Source organism: Sphaeramia orbicularis, chromosome 5 (assembly GCF_902148855.1).
Source record: "Sphaeramia orbicularis chromosome 5, fSphaOr1.1, whole genome shotgun sequence".
NCBI classification, from domain to species: domain Eukaryota; kingdom Metazoa; phylum Chordata; class Actinopteri; order Kurtiformes; family Apogonidae; genus Sphaeramia; species Sphaeramia orbicularis.
This window is the reverse complement of record NC_043961.1, coordinates 4,215,041-4,235,866: the sequence shown is the minus strand read 5'-3', so window position 1 is coordinate 4,235,866 and position 20,826 is coordinate 4,215,041. Positions and strand designations below refer to the sequence as shown.

Below are 20,826 nucleotides of genomic sequence, written 5' to 3'. Positions count from 1 at the left end.
GGTTCATCTTCAACACTATTTCTGAGTAATGACACCAGAAAGGTGGTTTGGAGTGCTGGCCCAGAAGTCTGGACCTTATATGTGCAAATGTCACGACGTAACTAGTTATAGACCGTAACAAATTAAGAAGGAATTGAAACAGGTTGTAGAAATCCACTTGATTTTTGCCGAAATTAATATAAAGATAGCTTTGCAGCATCTGGAGGGTTCAAATTAAACTATTAGAGTCCAAATACTCAAATAAATGACCCAAAGACTAATAAAAGTGGGTTTAGATAAACATGAGACCTTTAAACATTAAAAGAATGGCCTAAAATGATCATTATAGTGCCAAGAATAAAGAGATGTGATGTATTGCCAAAGATGCCGATGTATTGGATCATAGAGCTATGAAGTGAGTTTATTTACATTGACGGGCCAGGGGATTTATGTGACCACTAGAGGGAGTAGTGAGTCACCCTGCTGGTCTCCCATGGTGACAAAAACTAACACCACGGGGCATTTGACCAAAGCATCAGAAAGTTACCAAATGATGGTTTAGAATTTAAGAAAAAAAAAATGTCAAGGACCTCGTCTCCAAGTCATTGTGGAAGTGCCCCTTCAGGCCCCGCCCCCTCCAGGTTATTGGCTGTGCTGCTCTGTCCTGTTCAACCAACAACTGAACATTTTAGGTAATGGGCTCCAAATTTGGACATATTTAAACATTACATTTCAGTATGGACTACAACCACTGCTGCTGATAAACAATTATGTCGAACTAGACAAATGTTTGTCTGAAATCTTGACCTTATATGTGCAAATGTTGTGACGCAGCTAGTTATAAAACATAACAAATTAAGCAGGAATTCAAACAGGTTGTAGAAATCCACTCAATTTTTGCCAGAATGAATATAAAGATAGTTTTGCAGCAGCTGGAGGGTTCAAATTCAAACTGTCTGAACTATTAGGGTCCAAATCCACAAATAAATGAACCACAGACTAATAAAAGTGGGTTTAGAGAAATATGAGCCCTTTAATAGATTACACTGTCAAGACTGTAAAGTGACTTTGTGTAACAGACCTCGAGGACATTTACAGCAAAGTCTGTTGATGGAATCAAGACATTGGATCACTGTCACCAGTCAGAAGTGTTTGCTCCTGGAGGATTCTGTTGGGTTTCTGTAAATTGGCTTAAAATTTGATTTGATTTGATCTATCTCTTCTTTATGTGAAGCACTTTGTAACATGTTATTTTAAAAAGTGCTATATAAATAAACTTTACCTACTTACATTTAAGTGGAGAATCATTTCCTGTATCAGTGTCATACACACTGTTTCACAATACGCGTTCTTTCGTTCTCATGTGTTCATGAAATGTAATAAGTCACAGCCCAAGTTCTGTTCCAACTGAAAGTTCGCATAAAACCACAAACACATGGAATACCTGGATGTTGTTCTTGTCTGCTAGCTTAAACCAAGGATGCACTGGTTGGTGATTCGTGTAGACTTGGTAGGGAAAATATCCCAAGATGCACTTCGTGGTACTCTTAAATGCTACGGCGGCTTCTGTGAAAACTTAATTCAGAAATGTATTTTGACTAGATGACCTTAACGAGATGATGCGATTAGGGATCCAAATTATTGATTAATCCATTAATCATTAGTTGGTTGACCTTATCGATCGATTAATGATTACTTGATAAACGGTGATTTTCCTGAGAACCTGAATTTCTTTTTCAATACGGTCTATAAGAATAAAAGCTGCATATTGTTTCTATACTTCATGAAAAAAAGCATGTCATATTCCTTAATGATTGATGTATTGAACCACTGGATACAGTCAATGTTTCCTGTGGAATTCATCTGTTGGTGTGGCGGTGTTTAATGGGGGGGTGCACGCGAGTGCGTTTGGTCGGGGGGGGGGGGTTACTCGCCCATACGCGCACAGTTCGGCTGGGGGATGCGTGCATGTTGGTTGGTAACCATGCGCTTACATGCGTCCCTTTCCGTCCTTCTTCTAATACTATAGGGGTATGGGGCGGTGCAGTCCGTGCCACCACAGAAGTGAAAGTGAAACTTTTCGCTCATTTATCTTTTCTCCACCTCCTGAAGCTTCACAAACCTGTGGCCCGCATCAGGAGCCTGGAGGATGTTTTCAACTTCCGTCTCACTGACTGTGGACTAGACCAACCTGCAGGGAAAACACTCTGATACCGACCCTGCATTTGTGTGTGTATTTTTTCGGGTGTGCACCGCTCCCACAAACAGACGGTTGGTCTGTGTTTGGCTCCACCCACAAACAGACGGTCGGTCTGTGTTTGGCTCCACCCACAAACAGACGGTTGGTCTGTGTTTGGCTCCACCCACAGACAGACGGTCGGTCTGTGTTTGGTCCACCATGTCCATAAAGACATTCTAACTCATCAACGCCATGATCCGGTTTGATGACCGGCTATCCCAGCCGCGGCGTCGCAGCACAGACAAACCGGCAGCCTTCGGACAGGTGTGGACAGGTGGACAAGGGCAATTAACTGACAATTAATAATTTAATCAAGCAAATTCTTATCAACAATTAATTGATAGTTGATTAATTGTTTACATCCCTAGATGTGATATAATGTTAGAACACAAGCGATAGGCAGAATAGTGAGAAATACATCTTTATTATGATAATATGTGATTCAACGAAATGTATTACAGTTTAGAAAAATATACAAAATGTATAAATGACATGTAAATACTTGTACAAATATATTGAAATCAAATCGAGTGACATTGTGGTGATTAGAGGGAAATACGTTATGGAGCAGATGGTGTAAATACAGCAGAGACAGGGAAGAAAGTTCACAAGTACCAGCTGTTCAATTACAGAAAGACTGGTGTTCTTAAGAAGTCCGTTCTCTGGGACTGTTCTGACCAAGACCGCACTCGCAGAGTTCACAAAACCGTACTCTGCGTTCTTGATAATGAGAAATGACCACTTTGTAGTTTGTATTTATTTAGTTACAGGGCAGTGTGTATTGACATTAGTTGCAAAGAATAAGATGCATGCACCAGATTTAGCAAAGAAGCTAATTTCCATCTATTGTCTCGAACAAATGACCAACATAATAAAACATCACATAGATTATGAAGTACTAATATACTGGAAGAAAACCGTTAAACATGACAGATATAGAAAAGTTTGCTCAGACTGAACGGTTAGAGCCAAATACATAAAAAGGGGCTTACATTCTAGAAGTACAAGAACTTTTCCTACAATAAGAATAAGATATAAAAGAAAGAAAAAGGAGAGAAGAAGAGAGAGGAGAAAAAAAGAGAGAAGAATGATTAGATAATTAGGCTAATCATACTAAAGCAAATGGAAAAAAGTGCAAGACTAACAACTATTGAGCTAAACTGCCCCGCCCCTTTTGAATAGGGGAACATTCTGTCTCATTCATTCTAATGGGAGACATCAACCAGGTTTATAGATTTCCATCAGCTCTTTCACCCCAAAGTCAACCAAGTACAAATACGACCCATCTTTGACAGGCAGCATGTCTTCTGAATTTTCTAACTTTAAAAGGGCTCATCCTAGACACAGAGATCAGAGGAAACTTGACTCTTTTTGATGTTTGACTCTGTCTCAGCAATGAACTCTCATGAGATCTTACAACCCAAGGCCCAAAATAAGTGATAATTATGGTAAAATAATCATGTTAACCACCTGTATTAAATGTGATACTCATGTATTACTTTATTTAGACCTTTTTAATGTACTTCCATATGATGTTCCAAACCCTTCTGACCACGCCCACTCAGGAAACAGGAAGTAAACTGTTCCAACCCTTTTATTATTGGTGAATCATACTGTGAATCGTTTACATAAATGACAAATCTTTGTTTACAGCGTTAGTTAGTTAGTTAGTTAGTTAGTTAGTTAGTTAGTTAGTTAAGTTTTATTTCGAGCACATAGAATCATCAGAAAACAGAACCACACTACATGGTCAAACTAAATTTTTCGGCGCTTGAAAAGGAGTGGGAAGAAGTATAACTTAGAGACTCCACCCCCTTTTTACAAACTACTAATTAAATTAAATCTGCTTCTTTAGCTTTGTTAACACGCTGTTTTTTATAGATATATATTTACAATAACACAAAACATCTATACAAACCATTCACATACACTTTTTAGTCACTTCACACACAATCAGATTTACATAATCAACCTTTTTTTAATATAAACTACAATATTTGTAAGCACTTTAATTATTTACTAAATGTGATATCTCCTAATCATTATAGTTTGTATTAATTAATTACAATAATACCTTATTTTATATATTCTTCTATATTATAACTAGATATTTACTTATTCAGATAATGTTCTATATTTTGTTATTATAGTAGATTTATACATCCTTTTAAAAGCACAAATTGAAGAACACATTTTTAATTTTTCATCCAGATTATTCCACAGATGTACCCCTCTAACACAGATACACTGGCTTTTAATGTTTGTTCTACACTTAATTTTATTGCAGATTTCAGTTCCCCTTAAATTATAGTGCCTTTACCTCAGCTCAAACATCTCCTGTAGACTGAAGGGGTGCATATGGTTATGGGCTGTATACATAATGATAAGAGTATTTAGGTCAAGGTTACAGAGGTGATACGCTAACAGTTAGCATTAGTTCAACCATGACCTCTTGTGCTCCTGTAGCTCCACCCATTTGTCCAAATATGGTTACTTCTCCCTCTAAACGGCTAACATAGCAGCAGGAGAAATACAAACTACTGGATTCATTACAGCAGAAACCAATGGGTGACTTCACAGTTCTACTGTTTTATTTTTTACTAAATATGATCAGAAGTGATGATTCAGAAGAATGATTACTGTAAAAGTTGTGCTCTTTTACGGACTCATTTTATTTTCCTTTTAATATTAGGATGTACAGTAAAATTACCAGTTTTGGGGGGAAAACAATAGTGCAAAAGATAAAGTGCTCGTATGTATTTTTTCTACAATGGGTTTAATGTTTAGTGTCACAAATGTATGAATATTCAGGCATTTATGACTGTGATTTAGACATTCAGTTCAACATATAATAAAATGTGTGCTTCAGTTCTGTGTGCTATATGTCTACATGTTTCATTCTTTTAAGCTTTTCATACTGTTTTTGTTCCCTGTACTAATTTCAGATGTTTATGTATATTTATTGTTGTATTAAAGGCCGATTTAACACCTATGTGAGGGGCGACAGTTGAAAATGAGGCGTTTAGCAAACAGTTAACACATTTACAACTATGCTAATGAATATGCATCATCCCCAAAGGACACATAAATAAATACATTATTCACGTGGGAAAAGACACTGTTTAAATGTGCATTAACCATCTATTCATGACAAATTAGTTCATTTCATTGTGGATTTTCATACTTCGGGCATAGTGTTCTGCAAAAGTTCTGATCAAGTTCAAAATTTCATGTACAATTGTTTTGGTTCATTTTAAGATTTCTGAATATATGTGTTTATATTCTAACTGCACAATCATGAAAACAGCTATGTTTGGAAAGTTACATCCAAACATAACATGAAGTATTTGTTAAGTTTCAATCTGTAACCTGCAGAGTCTACTGTATGTTGTTATTATTTTTGTTATATATTATATTAACATACCAAACTACCTCATTCATAACATGTTTCATATTTGGCCTGTTGGGATCTGGCCATGCAACCACCAACACATTTTGACTAAAAGTGATTCAAACAATCATCTAATCTGTTAAAGCTGTCTCAAAAATGGATCAAAAAGCATCTGTGAGCTGTTTTTACTGGGTTTTCAATCATCAGAGTAAAATATTGGATATAATATTACAATGGTTTGGGAATTTCTTCTGTTTAAAATAGAGGAAGAGTGCTCTGACTGCATTAACGCTATGTGAAACACAGAGGACAGACCTCAGTTGTAAAAGGAAATCATGTTAAAGTCATAAAACAAGAACGTAAAGGACAGAGGCAGATGGAAGCAACATAAAAGACAGAAAAAATGCTGAAAAATGCAACAAAATGAAGGATTTAACAGAATGTAAATGATTTAACAAGACAAAAATAGCTTTAAAGGCACAAGAAGATGAAGATGTAAAAGTGTAAAAGATGTAACAAGGTGAAAAAGATGCAACAAGAAAAAAAAAACACATAAAAGATGCAATAAGATGAAGATGTAACAAGAACGAAACAATATGAAAGACGTAAAAAGATAAAAATTATATAAAAACTGTACCATCTGACACAGTGTTTGACAAACAAAGCTCATTCAGTCATGTGACTGTGAATATCTGAATCTGAATTGTTTCATGAATCTGTTGGTCGGTGACTGTGTTACTGTCAAATACTATTTTGACAGTAGAAGTCACTAATAACTGTAGACATTATGGCAGATCAGGCCCAGATCAAGTGAAAGTAAACATCAGTGTCAAAAATGAAAGTTTCACCGATCATTTCTCAAATAGGTTCATTTTTTAGCATAAGAACTCTATTGTATAAATAAGAACTGTTTACAAAATTTCAGTATCACTTGTAGAAAAAAAGATATAAAGATACGATCAATATAAAATGAAACCTAAAAAGGACTAAAATATGTAAATGCACTATTAACTTTAATAATAATAGTCTAATTAGGTTCATACTGTCTACTAGAACTTACACAGATTTCCTTTTCTTATTTGTCAGACAGTTGTGTTCATAAAAGCTGACCATTTAAACAGTTTTATCCAATATTGATCATAACTGTGGTTTAACATCAGAGCTAAAGCCCTATGTTTCATTTAGGTTCAAGTTTCTTATGAGAACAGCATGTTTTGTGCATTTGCATAAAGCAGAAAAAAACAATGTTACTTTTGAGTCCCTATGTCATGCAGCAGTAATTTGAATATTTTTACCCCAAAATTTTATTTCTGTAAATTCTAACATGTGTCATGTAAAAGTACTTACTGAGACCTATTCACATATGTATTAAACATGGAGATCAGTTATTGAGTTTTCAACACAGAGCTTATTGAACATGAGTTCTGACAGACTTTGGAAAAACAGCATTTTCCTTCCATGCACCATGGTCGTGGAATAATCTTCAAAAAACTGTAAAACTACACACATTCATTTCTATTAATGATTTTAAAAGTATCGTGGAGAATGAAGTGAAGGAGGAATGTCACTGTTTTTCTTGATGCCATTATGGTTGAATAGTTGTTATTGTGTTTTATTGTTCATTGTGTATCATGTATGTGTTTTGTACTGTTTGGACATTTGAATGGCTGATACCTTGGCCAGGTCTCCCTTGCAAAAGAGATTTCTAATCTCAATGGGACTTCCGGGTTAAATAAAGGTAAAATAAATAAAAATAAATAAATGTGTCCTTGTGCCACTGCTGGATCTGGCCCATCATCATACATTTGTGTCAATGTGTGTCCTGAGGAGGCTTAAAGTGTATTTTTTTAAGCCTTGAATTGAAACACTTGGCAGTCTCTGTGGTGGAGAATTTGATAAGATAGGTTTACTTGTCACATGCAGTTAGACATAAAAAAAAGCAGATTGAAATGTATTTTTGTACCCGCAGCCAATACTAAAATAGAAAAAAAGACATGCTCCACATAAGATTAAAAAAGTACTGACAAATATAAATGTATGTATAAAAGACAGCTCCAGTATATACAAACAATTTACAGTGGTGCTGATTATAATGAACACTTAAGACTGAGTGTTTTTATGATCTTATAATTCTTAATCCTGCATTGATGTGACATAAAGTAAGATGGTTTTTTGTCATAATAAAAAAAGGTAAATATGCTTCTTCAATCTATTATTAGAGGCTTCTAAATAGAAAAAAGACATGCACCACACAAAATTTAAAAAGTACTTACAAATATAAATGTATACATAAAAGGCAGCTCCAATATGTACAATTTACAGTAGTGCAGATTAGAATCAACACTTAAGATTGAGTGTTTTTATGATCTTATAATTCTTATCCCTCCATTGATGTGACATAAAGTAAGATGGTCTTTTGTCATAATAACAAAAGGTAAATGTGCTTCTTTTGTGTATTATTAGAGGCTTCTAAATAGAAAAAAAGACATGCACCACACTAGATTAAAAAAGTACATACAAATATGAATGTAAATATAAAAGGCAGCTCTAATATGTACAATTTACAATAGTGCAGATTATAATCAACATTTAAGACTGAGTGTTTTTATGATCTTATAATTCTTAATCCTGCATTGATGTGACATAAAGTAAGAGTATGCTCTTTTGTCATAATAAAAAATGGTAACTGTGCTTCTTTTATGTATTATTAGAGGCTTCTAAAAAGAAAAAAAGTCATGCACCACACAAGTACATACAAACATAAATGTATGTATAAAAGGCAGCTCCAATGTGTGCAAACAATTTACAGTAGTGCAGATTATAATTAACACTATCCTACATTGATGTGACATAAAGTAAGAGTATGCTCATTTGTCAAAATAAAAAATGGTAAATGTACTTCTTTTATGTATTATTAGAGGCTTCTAAACAGAAAGAAAGACACGCACCACACAAGATTAAAAAAGTACAAACAAATATAAATGCATGTATAAAAGGCAGCTCCAATATGTGCAATTTACAGTAGTGCAGATTATAATCAACACTTAGGACTGAGTGTTTTTATGATCTTATAATTCTTAATCCTACATTGATGTGACATAAAATAAGATTATGCTCTTTTGTCATAATAAAAAATGGTAACTGTGCTTCTTTTATGTATTATTAGAGGTTTAAACCCCTGCATTCCCCTGAAATCTATACATTTGAGGTTTTTTGGAGCCTACAGCTTCTTTCATGTGTTCATTGTCCAGCCGGAGACAAATGCTCCTCATCCCTCCAGAAATCTACACCTATGGATGTGAGCGGCTGCTACCTGCATCTCCTGCTGCAGCAGTCTGCCAGGTGAAACAGAAGAAGGCTGCTCTCAGTATCAGCAAAACCACGCTCAGTCTGACTCCTCAAACGTTATACATCGCTTCATTATCTATGCATGCTGTTTGTGTGCGCTCTAACCTATAATTGCAGTGTAGCTTTATGGTCTTTTGGGACCCCACTGAATGAATGTTTGCATCCAACCTGAGGGCCTCTTTTTGTTTTCTTAACACTGCTAACGCAACCGAGCATGCTAACGGAGGCGGGGGGACGATATGATAAAACTGCCGTGACGAGCGCGGGCGGCGTCCAATCGGGTTGGAATTCGTCGTTCAAACCAGCCAATGGGAGCCGAGGGGCGCCACGCTTCTCCTCTCCGCGTCGGAGGGGGGCGGGGCACATAACGGAGCACCCTCCCCCGTCAAGGCCGCGGGGTTTGGTTGCACACAGGCTGCAGTTTCAGTTTGTTTTATTCACCATTTTGAGTAGCTGAAGGTAAAAAAAATTAAGAATATTTGCGTTTGGAGGACACGCCGCTGCCGTACTTTTGTTTCCACGGAGTAGCTCGGACGGTGGAGTCGTGCATCAACCTCGCTCCCCCCTCGGTGTTTCGCAGAGCGGGAACCTATATTTCTTTTTTTTCCCCGTGCTTTTTTTCTTCTCCCCCCTTTCTTACATCCTTAACCTCTACAGTATTCCTGCAAAATGTCAAGACCAGTGAGGTAGGTGTGCTAAATCTGTCCTGCGTGTGTTTTCGTACGTTAATGACACCGTGCTCTGGCAAGCATCGTAGATTACATGCACGTCTCGCGACCATGTTGCGTTTTATGTACCCGGGGAATTTTTGTTGATTTCATGAAAAAATAATGGGGAATGCGTGCATGTGGATGTGTATGTGTGTGTCTTTTCGTGTGTGTGTGTGTGTGTGTGTGCACCCTCGTTTTCTAACATGGATCCCGGCGGTGTGGACGATTCGCCATGTCTTTTTAGAGATAACGCACAGCCCGCCGTCTATCACGCTTTTTTAAACGGATCCATGATGTGCATTGTCGGCCGCTATGTAGGCCAAGCGGAAAATTTTCGAGTTTGATTTGAACTAGCTACGTTTTACGGCTCGCGACAACATTTTCCCTCTCTTTACTGAGAATGAGAATATGGCTACCCCATTCATCCAGGGGAGGCTCGGACTAAAACGCTAATACCCCCCACCAGAAAAAAAAAAAAAAAAAAAAAGAAGGTGGTGGTGGTCGGCCTCTGGGTTTGATCTTGTTCACGCGCAGACTGGGTTATGTAGTCCCAACACTGACGCGCATTTATCTGCACGTAAAGCGTCTTTTGGTTGTAATAATAGAAAATCCCGTGTTACTCTTTTTTTTATGAAAATGCCGTAGTAGGTTTAGGTGAAGGAGCGATAAGGGGAGGGGTGGTAAGGGGGGGTGTGTGCAAGGAGCTGGGGTTGGGGGGGGGGGGGGGGGGGGGAGCGGATCTACATTTTCTCTGTTGGCAGTAAATTAACACTGGTGGTTGATGTCAGAGGAAGGCGGAGAACTACAAAAAGTCACCACACCCCCTTCAGTGCAAGATCCCCGCTGTGATTAGAAGGCGTGAGGTGTCTCCAGCCCCTTCAGACGCACGTTAGAAACGACCCTTTAACCTGATTACAAGCGCATTTATTCACACACATCTAATGCATGCAAGAAATTTGGGTGTTTTCTCGGCTGTGCGGCTATTGTGTGGCACCTACAGGTCATTTATAAAGTCTTTTTATGCGTGCAAGACTCACTGGTTGCAGAATAATGTGCATAATCTGATCTATTTTTCCTTTTTTTTTTTTTTTTTTTTTTTTTTAATATATACCTCATTTCTTGTTTCTGACACAATGCAATGCAGCAAAAATCACAGATAGTTATAATGTTGATCATAACCTTAATATAAGATTATGCAAATATTTAATCTGCAGTTTAAAGGGTCAGATTTCTGTAATTTAATTGCATTGTTTGGCACTTACAGGACATTCATAAAGTCTTTTTATGCGTGCAAGACTCACTGGTTGCAGAATAATGTGCATAATCTGATCTATTTTTACTTCTTTTTTAAAATATATATACATATATATATATATATATATATAATTTCTAGTTTCTGACACATTGCAATGCAGCAAAAATCACAGATAGTTATAATGTTGATCATAATCTTAATATAAGATTATGCAAATATTTAATCTGCAGTTTAAAGGGGCAGTTTTTAGGGTGATTTCTGTTATTTAATTGCATTGTTTGGCACTTACAAGTCATTCATGAAGTTTTTATGCATGCAAGACTCACTCGTTGCAAAAATCATAGATATCTACTATGGAGTTATAATGTTGATCATAATCTCATGCAAATATTTTAAAGGGGCTGATATTTAGGATGATTTTTGTAATTTAATTGCATTATTTGGCACTTACAGGTCATTTATAAAGTCTTTTTATGCGTGCAAGACTCACTGGTTGCAGAATAGTGTGCCTAATCTGATCTATTTTTAATTTATTTATTTTTTAATATTTACCTCATTTCTTGTTTCTGACACATTGCAATGCAGCAAAAATCACAGATAGTTATAATGTTGATCATAATCTTAATATAAGATTACGCAAATATTTAATCTGCAGTTTAAAGGGGCAGTTTTTAGGGTGATTTCTGTTACTTAATTGCATTGTTTGGCACTTACAGGTCATTCATAGTCTTTTTATGCATGCAAGACTCACTCGTTGCAAAAATCATAGCTATCTACTATGGGGTTATAATGTTGATCATAATCTCATGCAAATATTTTAAAGGGGCTGATATTTAGGATGATTTTTGTAATTTAATTGCATTATTTGGCACTTACAGGTCATTTATAAAGTCTTTTTATGTGTGTAAGACTCACTGGTTGCAGAATAATGTGCATAATCTGATCTATTTTTACTTTATATATATATAATATATATATATATATATATATATATATATATATACCTTAATTCTAGTTTCTGACACATTGCAATGCAGCGAAAATCACAGATAGTTATAATGTTGATCATAATCTTAATATAAGATTATGCAAATATTTAATCTGCAGTTTAAAGGGGCAGATTTTTAGGATTATGTTTGTTGTTCAATTGCATTATTTTGCACTTATAGGTCATTTTATAAAGTCTTTATGCATACAAGACTCACTCGTTACAGAACGTGCATAATATGATCTAATTCTACATTGTTGTTTTTTTGCCTTATTTGTTTCTGACACATTGCGATGCAGCAAAATCATACAAATCTACTATTGAGTTATAATGTTGATCATAATCTCAATATAAATTTATGCAGATATTTAATCAGCAGATTTTTAGGGTGATTTTTGTTATTTAATTGCATTGTTTGTCACTTGCATGTCATTTACAACGTCTTTTTATGTGTGCAAGGCTTAAAACTTGGCGAATATTGTGCATAATATGTTCTAATTTTCCTTTTTTTTGCCTTATTTCTTATCATTTATAACGTCTTTTTATGCATGCAAGGCTCACTTAAGGCTTAAAACTTGGCGAATATTGTGCATAATCTGATCTAATTTTACTTTTTTTAAAAAAAATATATACCTTATTTCTTGTTTCTGACACTTTGCAATGCAGCAAAAATAACAGATATTTATAATGTTGATCATAATCTCAATATCAGATTATGCACATATTTAATCTGTAGTTTAAAGGGGCAGTTTTCTAGGGTGATTTTTGTAATTTAATTGCATTGTTTGGCACTTGCATATCATTTACAATGTCTTTTTGTGTGCAAGGCGTACAAGTTGGAGAATATTGTGCATAGTATGTTGTAATTATACTTTTTTTTGCCTTATTTCTTATTTCTGACTCATTGCAATGCAGCAAAAATCATAGATACCTACTATAAAGTTAAAATGTTGATCATAATCTCAATATAATCTTATGCAAATATTTAATCTGCATTTTAAAGGGGCAGATTTAGGGTGATTTTTGTAATTTAATTGCATTGTTTGGCACTTACAGGCCATTTACAACATCTTTTTATGTGTGCAAGGCTTACAAGTTGCAGAATATCATGTACAATCTGTTGTAATTTGACTTTTGTCTTTTGGTTTGTTTCTGACACTTTGCAATGCAGCAAAAATCATATTTACTAAGAGTTATAATGTAGATCATAATCTTAATGTAAGATTATGCAGATATTTAATCTGCAGTTTAACGGGGCATATTTTTAGGATTATGTTTGTTGTTTAATTGCGTTATTTGGCACTTATAGGTCATTTATAAAGTCCATATGCATGCAAGATTATCTCGTCACAGAATGTGTATAATATGATCTAATTTTACTTTTTTTTTTGGCTTTATCTGTTTCTGACACATTTCAGTGCAGCAAAAATCATGTATATCTAGTAATGAGTTATAATGTTGATCATAATCTCAATATAATCTAATGCAAATATTTAATCTGCAGTTACATGGGCAGATTTTTAGGGTGATTTTTGTTATTTAATTGCATTGTTTGGCACTTGCATGTCATTTACAACGTCTTTTTATGTGTGCCAGGCTTACAAGTTGCAGAGTATTGTGCACAATCTGTTCTAATTTGACTTTTTTTGTCTTTTAGTTTGTTTCTGACCCATTGCAATGCAACAAACATCTACTAGTTATAATGTTGATCATAATCTCAATATAATCTCATGCAGATTTTTTTTTTTATTCTGCAGTTTAAAGGGTCAGATTTTCAGAGTGATTTTTGTAATTTAATGGCATTATTTGCCATTTACAGGTCATTTATAGTGTTTCTATGCATTCAAGATTCACTCCTTGCAGAATAATGCGCATAATCTGATCTAATTTAACTTTTTTTGTTATCTATCTATCTATCTATCTATCTGTCTGTCTGTCTGTCTGTCTGTCTGTCTGTCTCTATATATCTATATATATATCTTATTTCTTGTTTCTGACACATTGCAATGCAGCAGAATTCATAGATATGTACTATAGAGTTATAATGTTAATCAATCTCAAAATAAATTTATGCAAATATTTAATCTGCAGTTAATGGACAGATTTTTAGGATGATTTTTGTTATTTAATTGCATTGCTTGGCACCTACAGGTAATTTACAAAGTCTTTTTTGTGTGGAAGTCTTGCATGCTGCAGAATAAATTGCATAATGTGATCAAATTTGACTTTTTTTGGGCTTGTTTGACACATTTCTATGTAGCAAGAAACACAGATATCTAATACAGAGCTATAGTGTTGATCATAATCCCAATATAAACCTATACAAATATTTAATCTTACAGATTGCAATTTAAAGGTGTAGATTTGTGAGTTGTTTTTTTTTAATTGCATTGTTTGGCATCTTAAGTGGCACCTGCAGGTCATCTGCAAAGTTTTTTATGCATTCAAGGCTTTGAAGTTGCAGAATTTGTAATGGCTGAAATCCCCCCTTTTTTCTTGTTTCTAAAACATTGCAGTGCAGCTAGAAATTCCCACATGTCTAATATAGAGCTATAAGATTAATCATAATCACAATATCAGCCTATGCAGTTAATAAATTGTATAAACTGCAGTTTATAGGAGTAGATGTAGGAGGGTTTTCCAAAACAACCTCTTAGTCTGGTGATATTTTGGATGTGTAGTAATACTGAGCAGAGGGGGAGGTATTGTGTGAAATGTGCAAAAGGAAAGCTAGAACATGTTTTTGATGCTTTTTCAAGTTTGTTTGTTTGACTCAGTTTCTAAATGAGTAATTTGTTGATTTCCCTTGAAAACCAAGTTGGGTGACTCAAATGGAAATCGCATTATCCTCCACAGTAATCTCACTATGATATATTTAACAAATTGTGGAGGAACTGAACCACAATTTTATAAATTAGGCGTTTTTCATGATTTTTAAAATGTAAAAAATTGATTCATCTTATTAATGTAGTATATTTGCCACATTGGTAAGTATTTGTCATATTCTGAGTTAATTGTGATAATTATTAAGTATCAAATAAATTTTTATTTATTTATTTATATGAGATAAGGATTAGCTGTATCACTTAGCTTCCTTAGCAATATTGGCCACAGTTTCAGTGTAAAATGAAGTAGACATTTGTGCATTTCCTTTTGTTCCATTACACCTGAGGATAGGATTTGGAGGCTTCTCTACAGTTCTTCATTATAATAGCTTATGCACTTGCATCATAAAAATTGTAGCTCTCTTTGATTTCAATATTGTAGTTGGTCAGAATACCTTTTTTATTAAATAAATCAAGCACAAATGAAAAAAACACTCCTGCACTAGGTCATGATCTGGAAAGCACGGGCAAAAGTTCAGAAGCACCAGACATCTATGAAAAATGCAGTAATTGTATAAAGTGCTACTTTATATAGTGCAGGATTATCAGTGAAAATGATCTGTTGTAGAGGAGTCATTTAAAAGACAGCAAGATCATTTTATGCTGCAAAAAATGAACATAATACATTTTAACGTACATCCAATACTAGAGTTGGACTGATATGGGATTTTTGGGGCCGATACCGATATTGGGGGGTAAAAAAAGCTCATATCTGATATATCAGCCAATATCTGATTTATTGGTTGATAACCGATATATCGGCCAATATATGAAATAAGAACGTTGATTTACACTGGATATAATAGTCACCCCCAATCAAGAATCTAGCTCTCTAAGCCAGAAATCTTGCATGATCAAACGTGATCTCAATTCAATTCAATTTTATTTGTATAGCCCAATATCACAACAAGGTTATCTCAAAGGGCTTTACAGAGTCAGTTGGATGTAAAACAACGAAGAAGAAACATAGCATGACTGGGGAGCAGAGTCCTGTGTCGGGTCAAGTAACCTGCAAAAACATGCAGGGATGGGTAAAAAAAAAAAGAATTTTCATAGGTCCAGGCCTGGGTAAAATTAAGCGAAATGCGGGTGGGTAGCGGACAAGGAAGTAAAAAAATAAAAAATTGTGAATGACAATCATTTGCAGGACATTTAATGATGATGATCATCTAATTTGACCATGGTTGATCCACAGCCATTTTGTTTTACTGTGAAGTGAGTTTCACCTCTGTTTACATCTGACCACAGACGGCACTGAGTAGGACATATCAGAGATTTATTGATGGTGTGCATTTTAGCCATACATAAAGCCTTTAAAAGTGAGTTACTGTGTAGACAGTGTGTTTGATCACAGGTTGGGTCAGGTCAGGTCAGGTCTAAAGTATGTGGCGAGTGCGGGTTTGGAAAAGTGGACCCGTGCAGGACTCTGCTCGGGAGTCTTCGGCTTCCCCTGCCCTCCAAGATTTTTTGGCGGAAATATTGAATAAGTTTTACGATTTACGATTGGTGGCCCCAACCCATTTCAGAGCCGATTATCGGGACAAATTCACTCTTAACACACCTCAGAACACAGGATAATCTCGTATTTCCCATGCTTAGTCGGGAAGGGGGAAAATTGGGATTTAAACAGCCTGATTATTTTCAAGTATGTACCCTGCTTAAGTTTATATTAACACAATATATAAAATACACAATGTTAGCTATACTAAACTCCACCCCAGGAGTGACCAACCAAAATGACTGAAAATACCATCCTTATATTTGTTGCTTATGTGCATTATGCTCGACTGGCAGCATATTAAACAACACTATTTATATTATTTTATTTTTATCGACCCATGGCCTTTCTTAGAAACCAGCTTGCAATCGACTCCCTGTTTTTGAGGAAATATAGTAACTGTGATATGGTGATTATGTAATAATTGTAGTCTAATTGGATATTTCCGATTGTATAATGTCACAATCTAACAATGCAGTTGTTATTAATTGTGCAACTCGGATATTACCCCGTAAAACCACTATCAGATGAACCAGACACAGCCATGCTTGTTATTATCCTTGTGCCGTTTATGGATGCACAGTTGTTGTATTATTACTGCTGATTCTTTGGGTTACGTCGTGGTCTTGTTTACAGTTTTGAGGCTGATGTGAGTAACTCAGACGGTGGTGGTTTTGGCCACATGTGCTCAGAATACTGGTACTTGATAACGTTCTATTCATACCACACTGTACTGCCTTATTAAAAACAGAAATGTGCTCATATTCAGTCACTGCTGCACAATAAAAGTTAGAATCAGTGAAATAACCATAGATTTTATTTGCAGTGACACCTTGGAAATTTGGGCCAATAAAAATTTTAACGAAAAAATGAAAAATATCACTTAATCCTACAACTGAAAGACTATTTCTGTAAAGTCTGTTACATTTCCTTGAACACTGATGTTTAGAATATGGATTTAATGAACTTCTGATGTATTTACTGTCATAACACTCTGCAGCTGAATGAATTTAGAAGCAGTAAAGTAATTACACTAAAGACATTAAATGTGAATTACAATAAAGTCATCATATTAACCGTAACCTGAGGAAATACTGTCATCAAAGCCCTAAATTTAGCAATTCAGTGCCATAGTGAAATATTGGCACACATTAAGTCCAGTATGTATTTAATCAGAACAAATGTAGTGGAAAAACTCACTAAACATGCTACATTAAGTTATACTGTAACATAATGAGGTATAACTCAACAAAGCACGCAACAGAATGTGGCTGATATTATTTCACTGTTAATGCAGTAAAGGAAAAAAAATAATGCATGTCCTCGAAGCGTTGGTGTAGGAATGAAACAAGCAAGAATATATCGACCGGTTTTACATTCAGTCTGTATTTTTTTTTTTTTTTTTTTTTCAGAATCTGATTTTTACTGTCCTTTATGAGCTCAGAAATAGGAGCCCAAAAATGAAATTTGGCTCCTAATAGGGTTGTAACAATGTCATGGTGTTACGATTAATCGCGATTTTAAACGTCACTGTTAATTTATCGTCCAGGCTGCCAAAAACAGTACAGTTGATTAAGTGCGGAACCAAAAACACAGCAATATGCGCTTCCCATACGGAATGAAAACAATGTTACAGACACGCTGCATTCATTGCTTCACGAGTGAAAATGATAGAGAAAGAACAAGCTTCTAATTCAGAAATTCAGACAATTCAGAAAAAACATCATATATTTCTGAATTGTCTTGACTGTAAATATACAGTCGCGGAAAAAATTATTAGACCACCCCTTGTTTTTTTTTCAATTTCTTGTTCTTTTTAATATCTGGTACAACTAAAGGTACATTAGTTTTAGACAAATATAATGATAGCAACAAAAATAGCTCATAAGAGATTAATTTAAGAGCCATTTGCCATGTTTTTTTGTTGTGTTTTTTTTGATAATAACAAAAATCACTTCAAAATCAAGCATTTTCCAACATTTGATTTACTAAGGATGTAGATTTTCATAAAAGCTCAGAGTAACATTGAGGGTTATTGTATGAAAAACACAGAAAACTGAAGAAAAAGCGACTTTTTCAGCAAAATCTGTCATTAACTGATTATGAACCCAGTGTCTCCATCCACTGTCATTGATCCAACTCCATGGGTTTTACTGGTGAATCAATGTTGTAGAAGATGACGGTGTTTCCATGGTAACTACAAAGCCTCTGAACGTCCAGATGGGTCATATCGGATGACCATGAAAAGATGAAAAACTGCATTTTACACCAGTTATTTACATGTATTGATAGGATTAATGGATTAACAGTTAAACATTTTAGATCAGTAGGTGTTTTTTCTCGCTGGTGGTTCTTTGGGTCTTTATGGGTTGAACTTTTCTCAATAAACTTTCATAGTAAACTTTTTTTTTTAATTAAACATGATTAAAGACGTTAAAGTCAAGATTTATGGAGGAGTTGGTAATAAAGTTTGACACCAAAATTTCTACTTTTACTGTAAATGTTGATCAAATCGAATCAGTGTGAATGTAAAACCCTTCATAGCACAGGTAAATTTATATTCATAATATAATAGCTGTTCTATAAATTCATATCAATTTACATTTATGCATTTGGCAAACGCTGTTTTCCAAAGTGACTTACAGGGGGAAACAACAAAATACAAGAATAAAATACAAGAATAGATTAAAGACATAAAGCAGCTGTACAATTAAAAACAGTGTCGTACCAAAGAATAAAAAAGCAAAATGATAGACTAAAATTTAAGAATAGATTAAGAAGACATAAAAACAGCTGTATAATTAAAACAGTGAAATAAAAATACCAGGTAAAACAACAGAATAAATATAATACATTTAAAATGAATCGATGCAGCCAGAAAACAATAAGGCCTAATTGACATTATAAATTGGCCATAACGTTGAACAAAAGGTTTCATTTTTTGCCCATATTGCCCCACTCTATTGGAAGGATTTTTCATTTTCTACAAGTTGAAGAGAAATATTTAGTCATATTTTCACAAACAAATAACTGTTTCCATTACTTTGTTTGCATTATTGTGTTGGATACAATGTCAGGGTTGAACTGTTGTGTAGGTTCTGGGAGAGAAAGTGATCAGAAAGTGTGGAAATTGTTGAAATCACATTGTTATTAAACATTATCCTTATATTTTAAAAGAAAACCAGCAGCAATTACTTTAACTGGAGCCACAAGTCTTTCCCAAAGTTTGTAGAAGGTTCACAGGTGGGCAGGTTGGGGGTCTTGGTGCAAGAAAATATTTGGAATTTCAACTAAAAAAATAGTTAAAAATTGATAGAATTAGACATTTTTCATTTCACAATGCTAGAGGGAATAAAATAAATAAATAAATCATGCTTAAAAGAGAGCTTGCTAAAGAAGTCCACTGGGGACAAACTACAGCCAACATGTCTTAGAAAAGCCATTTTAGTCACATTTGACATTCATTTTGGCTAAAACTAGTGTAACCTGGTGTAGTGTAACCCCTAATGAATAGTGAGGTGGGTTTTTACTTGAATTTGCCAACTTTATTCCCAAATCTGATGTCAACGATCAATATTAATCGACTCTTTACAGGTTTTGTATGGGTGCTTGAAATCCTTGAAAATGCATAAATTTCAATGTTGTGTTTTCAGGGTCCGAAAAGTGCTTGAATTTTAGTTTAAGTGATTCAAAGTGCTTGCAATTCTAACTCTGTGATGAGATTTATTTATTTACTTTTCATATAAACTCAGTCAGGTTACATGGCAAGCTAAAGCTACTTAAAGAGAGTTGATGCCTTTTAAAAAAAATAAAACTTTGTCAAAAAAGGAAAATTTTTATCTTAATCTTTGTCTCGGTGCAAGTGTGTCTGAAGAACGCCAAGTGGCTTTCTTTTTTTTTTTTTTCATAAAACTTTGTGTTTCCCCTTTAATTTGCTATTATGAAACATAATGTTAGATGTTTATAGCATAATATAATGTACATTATTATGATAAAAAGTGAAAAAAAAAAGATCCTGTGTATATGTATTCTTGTAGATGGGCATGGTCAAGGGCGTCCCAGATGGACAGTTCACTACTTTTTGATTCATAACTTTTGAACCAGACTAGTTTAAGACAAATATTACACATAATTGTAAAGGTCTAAATGCCATCTTAAACATACTCAAAGGGCAAAATTTAGTTTCAAATATTTTTAAATAAAAAATATCAAAAACTACTGCGTCACAGATGGACAAAAAATTAACGTGTGTTTTTTGCAAGAATTTGAAAGCTCTCCAAAGTGAAGTTCCTCTGACATTTTCATCAAATGTATTCAGTGTATACCTTAAACCCTTTATTTTACAACCTAATTGGTTAGAGGAAAAAAATATTTTATCATACCTAAACAGCAAGAGTTTTGACAAATGACAGCGTCACAGATGGACAACAAAAGTGAAAATCAGATTAAACATTTTTTATTTCAATTACCAAAATTATATACTGTTTTTTTTTACAATATTTACAGCATACAAATAATATTAACATTATATTC

At 34.6% G+C, this 20,826-nt stretch overlaps 1 protein-coding gene across 1 annotated transcript in view; it reads left to right on the top strand.

Annotated features, from left to right (window-relative positions):
• The first annotated feature begins 9,339 nt into the window (after window positions 1-9,339).
• Window positions 9,340-20,826, top strand: part of nucks1a (nuclear casein kinase and cyclin-dependent kinase substrate 1a) — a 43,702-nt gene continuing 32,215 nt past the window's right edge. Inside the window, exon 1 of the mRNA XM_030134363.1 lies at window positions 9,340-9,643. Within this exon, the coding sequence (XP_029990223.1) occupies window positions 9,627-9,643 (17 nt within the window). The 5' untranslated portion in view covers window positions 9,340-9,626. The remainder of the gene's footprint in view (window positions 9,644-20,826) is intronic.